At 52.3% G+C, this 8861-nt stretch overlaps 1 protein-coding gene across 1 annotated transcript in view; it reads left to right on the plus strand.

Moving 5' to 3' along the window:
• The window catches only part of CACNA1B (calcium voltage-gated channel subunit alpha1 B), a 261991-nt gene that overhangs the window by 165336 nt on the left and 87794 nt on the right, over nucleotides 1-8861 (plus strand). Inside the window, exons 16-17 of the mRNA XM_017740286.1 lie at nucleotides 402-519; nucleotides 6581-6648. Of these exons, the coding sequence (XP_017595775.1) occupies nucleotides 402-519; nucleotides 6581-6648 (186 nt within the window). The remainder of the gene's footprint in view (nucleotides 1-401; nucleotides 520-6580; nucleotides 6649-8861) is intronic.

Here is an 8861-nt window from a genome sequence, read left to right on the forward strand (position 1 = left end):
GGTGAGAGAGGGGAGCTGCCCCCGGGGAGGAGCTGCAGCCCCCGGGGAGCTCTGCCCTCAGTCTGCTCCAGCTGAACAATCCCAGTGCCCTCAGCTGCTCCTCACGGGCCCCTCCAGACCCTTCCCCATCCTCCTCTGGGCACTCCCTCACAGCTTTAGATCTTTTTCTGATACTGAGACACCCAAAACTCCCCCAGCACTCGGGGTGAGGCCACCCCAGCCCTGAGCAGAGCGGGACAATCCCTCCCTCACCCATCTGGTGATGCTGGGCCTGGTGTCCCCACGTGTTCATCCATTTCCTGGGGACATTCCTGGATGGCTTCGCTCTGCCTGGCTCCTCCAGCCCTCTCTTTCCTGTGAGTGACCCTTTCTCTTTGTCCCTCCGTGCTCTCGTCGTGCAGATCCTGACGGGGGAAGACTGGAACGCTGTGATGTACCACGGGATCGAGTCGCAGGGCGGCGTCCACTCGGGAATGTTCTCCTCCATCTACTTCATCGTCCTCACCCTGTTTGGTAACTGTATCCTTCCATGGATGTCCTGGCTGGCACAGTCCTTCCCAGCCTCTCAGAAATGCCCAGTTTTCCCTAAATTCTCACAGCCTTATACTTTAAAAAGCAAATTATTGCCGTGGCAGCGCTTTGGGGTGAGAGCTGAAGGTAAGTTGTCCAACTTGGTGTCGCTTTTCTTACACCAATGTAACTATTTTTAATTCAATTTAAAGAAATTTCATTTTAATTGTAATGTTTTTCCTTGCAAATGTTCTGTTAAGAGTTAATTTAGATTGTGGGAGAAAGAATCAAGGACAGGTCAGAGCAGGACCTTGAATATGTTCACAAAGAGTTTGTTTTTAGTCAGGGGAGGATTGAGATGGGTTTGGTGGAAACGAGTAGATGATGGTGGAGATGAGGCTTCATTCTCTTGGTGCCTTTGTCTGGGGCAGCTTAACCAGCTGTGCTCTCCCAAATGCCCCAAATTATCTCATCTCCACATAATTCTTCAAATTTAATTCTGGATCTTAAGTTTCAGGCTCTGGGAGTGTTCAGTGTTCCAAGCCTTGGCACAGGAAATGTCTGGTTTTTTATTCTGAGAGATGGAAATCTCCTGAGGGTAACAAGAATCTGGGAGCTTTCATCCCCCAGATATCCCAGGGTATCTGCTGGGGAAGGGGTGGTGTGTCCCAGAGGTCCAGGGAGGCAGGAACAGAGGGACACCGGGGTGGGATTTGGGAAGGGAGGGGATATTTTATGTGTACGTTATATTTTATACATAAACAAGCAAAGCAGCTCCCTGAGGGAGCAGCTGGGTGTGATGAGGAGAGCCGGGAGAGCAGAGGGGCTGTGGCTGCTCTGTGCCTGTCCCAGGGGTGGCCGATGCTCTGTGACACTGCCACCATCAAGCAGCTACAGCATCATTGGTGTGAGGGCACGGCCTCAAGCTGCACCAGGGGAAGGTTAGGCTGGACATCAGGGAGAAGCTGTGCCCAGAAGCAGTGATTGGGCAGTGGGATGGGCTGCCCAGGGAGGTTTGGAGTCCCCATCCCTGGGGGTGTTAAAGAAAAGACTGGATGTGGGTCTGGGTGACAAGGGAGTGACAGGTCTAGGCTGGACTGGATCTCAAAGGGCTTTTCCAGCCTGATTGATTCTGTGATTGATTCTGTGATTGAGTGATTGATTGTGTAATTGATTCTATGATTGATTCTGTGACCAATTCTGTGACTGATTCTGTGATTCTGTGACTGATTCTGTGATTGCTGGCTGCAGCTGTGTGGAGCCAGAGGGAGCATCCCTAAAAAAGGAAACCCAGGAATTGTGGCAGAGACGAGGCAGCCTGGGCTGCTTTGTTTGTTCTGCTGAGCGGGACGAGAGGGCCCCAAAGTGGGACGAGAAGGCCCCAAAGTGGGACGAGAGGGCCCCAAAGTGGGACGAGAGGGCCCCAAAGTGGGACGAGAGGGCCCCAAAGTGGGATGAGAAGGCCCCAAAGTGGGATGAGAAGGCCCCAAAGCGCTGCTGCTCCACCCAGGAGCTCCCACGAGGATTTCCCGACCTCCTTGCTGGTTACAGTCCCAGCGTTCCTCTTTTCCTGGGAGTCTTGTTTGGGCTGGGAGATGCAGGAGAAAGGGAGAGGTGAATTGGGGGCAATACTGGGGCTGAAGACAGAGTTCCTGCAGAAACGGGCTGCTCCAGCTGGAGTGGAGGTGACAAAACGTGCCATCGATGCCATCGGTGCCCGTGGATGGCACAGCTCCAGCCCTTTGGCTTTGCTGGAATGCTCTCCTCGGGATGAGGAGCAGAGACAGGGAAGAGCAGAGCAGGCAGTGGGAGCTGTGCCTGTCACATGAGTGTCTCCACGGGATTTATCCCATTCCCGGCGGCAGCACGGCCCTTCCAGAAGCACCAGGCTCTGGAAAACTGGGTCAGTGGCGAGCAGGGAGGCAGGGAGAGCTCTAAATCCTCCGGGCTTGGCATTTGGAAATGAGATTAAGCTGTAATCAGGCTCGACAGCACTGCTGAGGGAGGGACTTTTCACCTCAGATCCAGCGTTTTTGAGGAACAGGGCATTAATTCCCTTCCTCACCTTTAATTTCAACGGGAGTTCTCCTTTGGCCTTTGGTTTTCATTAACAGGGGAAAGCAGGGGATGTTCAGGAGGAGGAACCTGCTGCCCCTGCTGTGGATTTGGGATTTGGAGAGTGGAAACCTCATCCACCTTCTCCCTAAATCTCATCCTGGCAGGTGCAGCTGTCTTGTTTCCCTCCTGCTGCTGAGGTGATCCAGGGGTGGCTTTCCTGGCTTCTTCCAGATGTCTCCAGTGCCTTTTCCGTGCCCTTTTCCCACAGCCCCGTGCTGGTGGCACAGCTTGAGCTCCTTGGAAGCATTTAGGAAGGGAGGAGGATGTGCCAGGTGAGATTCTTTGATTCTCCCTGGATCCTGCAGGTTGGGATGAGTCTGCTGCACATGGAGTTCTGTGAGCACAGAGAGAGAGGGAAGAATTGGCTGACAAAGATTAATAACAGCCAAAAAAAACTTAGGGAATGTCCTGGGGGTTTTTTTCACCAACTTCTAAAGTTTTCCAGCTTTAAAGAGCAGCTGGGGCTGCCCCTGGATCCCTGGCAGTGTCCAAGGCCAGGCTGGACATTGGGGCTGGGAGCAGCCTGGGGTAGTGGAAGGTGTCCCTGCCCATGGTGGAGGTGGAACAAAATGAGCTTTAAGGTCCTTCCAAATCATTTTGGGATTCTGCAATACTGAGACTTCAATTCTTCAATTGGACTTTCCACTCTTATTTTCTTATCTCAAAGTCTGAGCCCTTTGGGATGCTGAGCCTGGGTTCCTCTGCTGGCAGGGGGTTTATTGTCACTTTGGGAGCTTTGCTGTTTGGTGAGGCCACTTGTAAGAGTTTGGGGATGCTGGATCAAACCTCGTTGGAGAACTGGGATGGGCGATTTGGGGTCAGCTGGCAAAACCTGCCCTTTTTAAACCTGAGGGACTCACTTCTCCTCCCAGAGCTGCTCAGGGCTCTGGGATTATTCCTTTTCCTGAGGAAGGAAGGTGGGATGCTGCTGGATTCACTGCACTTGGCTCTTGGAATCCATTTTTGGTTCTTTGAATCCATCTGCTTTTTCAAGGGATCACAGCAAGGAAAAGTTTGTTTTGCTAAGCGGGAAGTGCCTCATGTTACGTTTCCATTTCCAGAGAGTCTGTGTGGAACCAGAAATGGTTTAATGAAAGTTTTATGATCAAAATAACAACAGGATTTGGTCCATTTTCCAGGAAATTACACCATGCCTGTGTTCACTGTTATCCACTTAATTGATAAATTGAGGCATCTGTTGAGGCCAAAAAAAAGGAAAAAAACTCCAAGAAAAACTACAGAGGAGCCTGAAGGGAAAAGCAGGAACTGCCTGGAGGATGCTGCCCTTCCCTGCCCCTCAATGCCAGGCAGGAGCTGATTCCTGGCTCCAGGCACTGCTCATCCAGGTTACACAGCCTGAGCCAGAGCCTGGAGTTTGGGAGAAATCTGGGAATCCCCCGGCTCTGCAGAAAGGACTGAGGGACCTTTTTTGGGGCAGAAACTCCCAAATCTGCCAGACTGTGTCTGCTTGGAAATGGATCAAGCCGGGCTGATCTGATAAAAAGGAATTAATTCAATTTCCAGGGGTTGTTTGTGATGCATGAGCCACTTCCAGCATTTGTGTGGGAGGCAGGGGCAGGGAGACAGTTTTATTGCTGAGACATTTATTCTCAGAGGAGGAGGCTTGGAAGTGTTTCCAGCGTGTTGGAAGCACCCCAGAGGAAGAAACCCAAACACCCAGCACAGACCAGGAGCCCAGGGGTGCCCTCAGCCCCCCACCCTCAAAGGAAAGGGGGAATTAATGTCTTTGGAATGGAAAAATCTGGCTCTTTGTGGGAGGGGTGATGATTCCAGCACCATTTTCTCCTGTTCTGCATCCACTGGGTTCACTGGGATCGAGATGCTCCCAGCCACTCCTTGCTGTCCTGCTGGGATAGGGGAAGGAGCAGGGGATGGGAGTCACATTCCAAACCTCTCTCTGTCCCAGAGGAATCATCCTGCGATGGAAAAAACCTCCATGACATGGAGCAATGCTGGCTCCTGGCTGGAGAAATCCCAGGGCTCTGCATCCTGTGCTCTGCAGGGCTTGGAGACAGTGAGGATGCAGAAAACATCCGAAGGGATGAATCCAGCTCCTGCTTCCTGCAGGCTCCAGATCCGATGGGCATCCAGGCTCTGGAGACACTCCCTCAGTGGGAATTCGAGCTGGGAATGTCTGGTGCTGAAGTCTGGGCTGGATTCTGTTTGGAGAGGGAAAGCAGAGGGGCTTTGAGCCGCTGTTTTGGGCCAGCTTTGGTCCTTTGGGAAATCTCCTGATCCGTGAAAGTGGGACAAGGCTCTGGAGCACCTGAGGCAGGGTGGAGCTGCAGGGACACCGGGATTTCTGTCTGGGAGAGGGGGATCAGCCCTGCACCACTCCAGGCTCCTCTGCCTGGCAGCAACTCCCCGGTACTCCTCCAGAGAGCCCTCGAAGGAATGGGAAACAACGGGAAGGGCCCGGAGGCCATGGATGCCCAAAATTTCCCTGCAGGCTGACAGCACCCTGGGAGCTCAGGCCTGGCTGTTCCTGCTCTCCCAGGAGGGATTTCCTGCTCTCCCAGGAGGGATTTCTGGCTCCTCCCTCTCACCATGCTCACCCCAGTCCTGCCCTCACCCTCCCACCCCACAGCCCAAGGCAGGGGAACAGAAAATCCCAGACTGGTTTGGGTTGGAAGGGACCTGAAAGCCCTTCCCATCCCACCCCCTGCCATGGCAGGGACACCTCCCACTGTCCCAGGCTGCTCCAAGCCCCAATGTCCAGCCTGGCCTTGGCCACTGCCAGGGATCCAGGGGCAGCCCCAGCTGCTCTGGGCACCCTGTGCCAGGGCCTGCCCACCCTCCCAGGGAACAATTCCTTCCCAATCTCCCATCCAGCCCTGCCCTCTGGCACTGGGAAGCCATTCCCTGGGTCCTGTCCCTCCATGCCTTGTCCCCAGTCCCTCTCCAGCTCTTCTGGAGCCTCCTGCAAATACCTGGATTAATTTCCTAAAACTCCTGCAGTGCTTTCACTGGATTTATGGACCATTCCCATGCACATTCCCATTTGGAGGAGCAAACAGAGCTCTGGAATGAGCAGCTCTGCTGTCCCCAGGTGATGTGCAAGAGCCAAATGCATTTTCTCCTTGGGAGAGTGGTTTTGCCGTGGTTTTGCTCTGCTTGCCCTCCTTCCCTGTGCAAAGGCAGCTGATTTATGGCTGCTCTGGGGCCGTTTTGCAGCCACGGGGCTGGAATAACAACAATAAAATCAGCAATAGCTGAAATCATTAAGTGGAAAAATGAAAGTTAAATAGGAATAAATAATTCCAGGCTGGGGTTATGTCTCAGTGAGCAAATGCAGAGCTCTGCGAGAGTCCTAAGCTGGTGTGGGCACTGCCCTGGTTTAGCTGGGCTCTGTGCAGTTTAGGCCAGGCTTAGGGGCTGTTTTATCAGCAGAGCTCATTAGCAGGGCTGGGTGTGCTGCTCTGGGGCTCGGGATGTCTGGGGTGGCCTCACTGTCATCCTGACTCCAGTGGGATAAGCCAGGATCGTTGCCTCCCAGCAGCAGTGACCTGAGCTCCATTCTTCACACACTCCACGCCTCCACCTTTATCTGTGCATATAAATATGCAAATACTGGCTTAAAATGACCAATTTCCTGCAGCTCCACTGGGTGTCCTTTTAAACAAGAGGGGAAAATGAGGGTGAAATCTGCATTTCTGGGCTGGAGGGATGGAAAACCAGGGCCTGTGGTGTCTGTGTGACACCAGGTGGACCCACATTGCTCCTCTGGTGGGGTGAAACCCCTCTGGCCCTGTTCCCTCTCCAGGGAAGGACAAATGTGTGTCCAGCCCCTGCAGGGGTGGCTGAGTTGGGAATGGTGGCAAAGCTTCCAGGGGTCAATCCATAAAACACCGAGGGGGAAAAGAGGGGCAGCAGGAGGGGAATAATTGCTGCCTGTGCTGTGTGAGGAGTTTTTCCTGAGCTGCTCCCACAGATACTCTGCTGAACGTCTTCTTGGCCATCGCTGTCGACAACCTGGCCAACGCCCAGGAGCTGACCAAGGTAGGTGGGAGATCCCTGTGTGCATTGAAATTGCTGCTGTTTAGGGCAGACAGAAAACTTCCCAGCCTCAGGACCAGAACATTTCAACTCTCCCCACTTCTGGATGCTAATTTGGGATTTTTTTATGTGGCATTTTGGCCATTTCTGGGCTTTGTGACCTGCAAGGGAAGTTACCAGAGCTGGGACTGTATTGAAGTGCAGCTCGATCATCCTGTGGCTGTTACAGAGCTCACCAGTGCTTAGGAGTGACTCATTTTTGGGGGAAAAAAACCAAAGAATCACCACCTTTGCTTCCAATCTATAAAAAAGCTCAGCTGCTGCACCCAAGGCACAGGTGACACCCTGAGGTTTCCCCTGCTCTGGTGACCAGTTTGCCCCGCAGAGAGGCACCTGGGGGTTTATTCCCCTGCAGGTTGCAGTGAATATTTTGTATTTAATGTTTTGTATTTAGTTTGGTTTATCAGCGTGGGCATTGCTCATCTCCCGTTTGCTGTTTCCAAGAGCACAGGAGAAGCAATTAACAGGATTTTTGGCTGATTGGAAGCTCAGACAGAAGCAAATTCAGGTGTTGTGGTGCTGTTTTTGCACCTCTGGTGAGCAGTTTGCACTGCAGAGAGGCACCTGGAGGTTTATCCCCCTTCAGGTTTCTTTATTTCAGGTTGCAGGGAGTATTTTGGTTTTGTGTGCTTCACCTTGCTGAGGTCAGTGATGGATTCAAGAATTAAAATTTTTCCAATCAGCTCCAGGCCAAACAGTTTGTGAGCACTCTGGGGAGAGGTTGGGATATTCCTGCCTCTCCCCAGGTGTGAGGGGATCCAGAGGCAGAAAGCCAGGTCCTGGCAGGGCATGGGGATGGATTCCTGGATGGGAATGGCCCCGATGTGACTCTGCTGGATGCAGAGAGCTGGATGTGCACACAGATTTCTGTTGGAGTCTCCCCTCTGGAGAATATTTACATTGGAGCATTCCCCAGGGAGAACAGCTCTCAGCCTCGGGGTTGTGCAGGAGCACTGCGAGTGCTGCACTTGGATTATTGCACAGTTTGGATTTCTTGGCGTGCTCAGATGGATTTATGAGGAGAATTGGGGGGGGGGGGTTTGCATATTTTTAGCTTTTCTCACCCATTCCTGTGCTGCTGCCATCAGCACCAGTCCCAGTGACCTGCTGGGGGCAAAAGCAGCAGCGGCCCCGTTGTGCTGCTTGTGTTTTTATAACTTTAATTTCTTTACTCCTTCCAGTGGCAGAGCTCTCTGCCCACGTGCCGGGGCAGCAGCAGGCAAGGGTGGTTTCTCTTTTTAGGGAAAGGTGCAGTAATTCACTTCTCTGGATTCCTGGAAGTGTCCAAGGCTCTGTTGGATGGAGTTGGAGCAGCCTGGGACAGTGGAAGGTGTCCCTGCCCATGGCAGGGGTGGCATTGGAGGGGCTTTAAGGTCCTTCCAACCCAAATAATTCCATGGCATTGTTCAAAAAAATGTTAAAAAAAAAAAAAAAAAAGATTTGGTGCTCAGGGTTAGTGCTGAGGTTTGGGGGTGAACCTGGCCCTGCTGGACTTGATCTTTTCCAGCCTTTCTGGTTCTTTGGATCCCCACTGCAGCTCCAGGGACACAGAGATTTCTCCAGGTTTCCCACCCTCCTCTAGCTGCTGAAGATGAAAGCAGCCAAATTCCCAGACAAAATCCACATCCCTGTTGGGGCTGAGCTGGTCTTTGCCATCTCCCTGTTTCCTGCAGGACTGGCTCCAGCTCCCAGCTTTTCTGGAGCTGTTTCCCAACAGCCAAAATCCAGCACAGACCCTCCAAACATCCTGGTGGCTCCCAGGTGTAAAATAAATATTCCAATTCCATGTTCTGCATGCCTCCTCCCTTAAAATGCTGCTCAGGGCTGTATTTGATGGCTCTCTGTTGTTTTGGAGTTTTTCCTTTTGTGTTTTTCATGGGAAATTTTTCCTTTTCAGCAGCTCAGCTGTCTCTGTGCTTCCTAAAGCTCGCAGAAATCTCCAGCCTGGAGACAAAGATCCTCCCAGATTTATGGGCATCCCTTGCCTGTGCTGAGAGGGGGGATGAGGTCCAGCACCATTCTTGGACAATGAAGCTCATCCTCCTTCTTTCTTAATCCTTTAAGTGCCTTCTTGTGAATATTTCAGCAGCTGACAGGGAGGGTTAGAAAAACCCGACTTTGTGGATGTTTATAAATTCTAATTGAATATTGATGGG

This window comes from Corvus brachyrhynchos, unplaced genomic scaffold, assembly GCF_000691975.1.
Source record: "Corvus brachyrhynchos isolate BGI_N302 unplaced genomic scaffold, ASM69197v1 scaffold305, whole genome shotgun sequence".
Lineage (NCBI taxonomy): Eukaryota > Metazoa > Chordata > Aves > Passeriformes > Corvidae > Corvus > Corvus brachyrhynchos.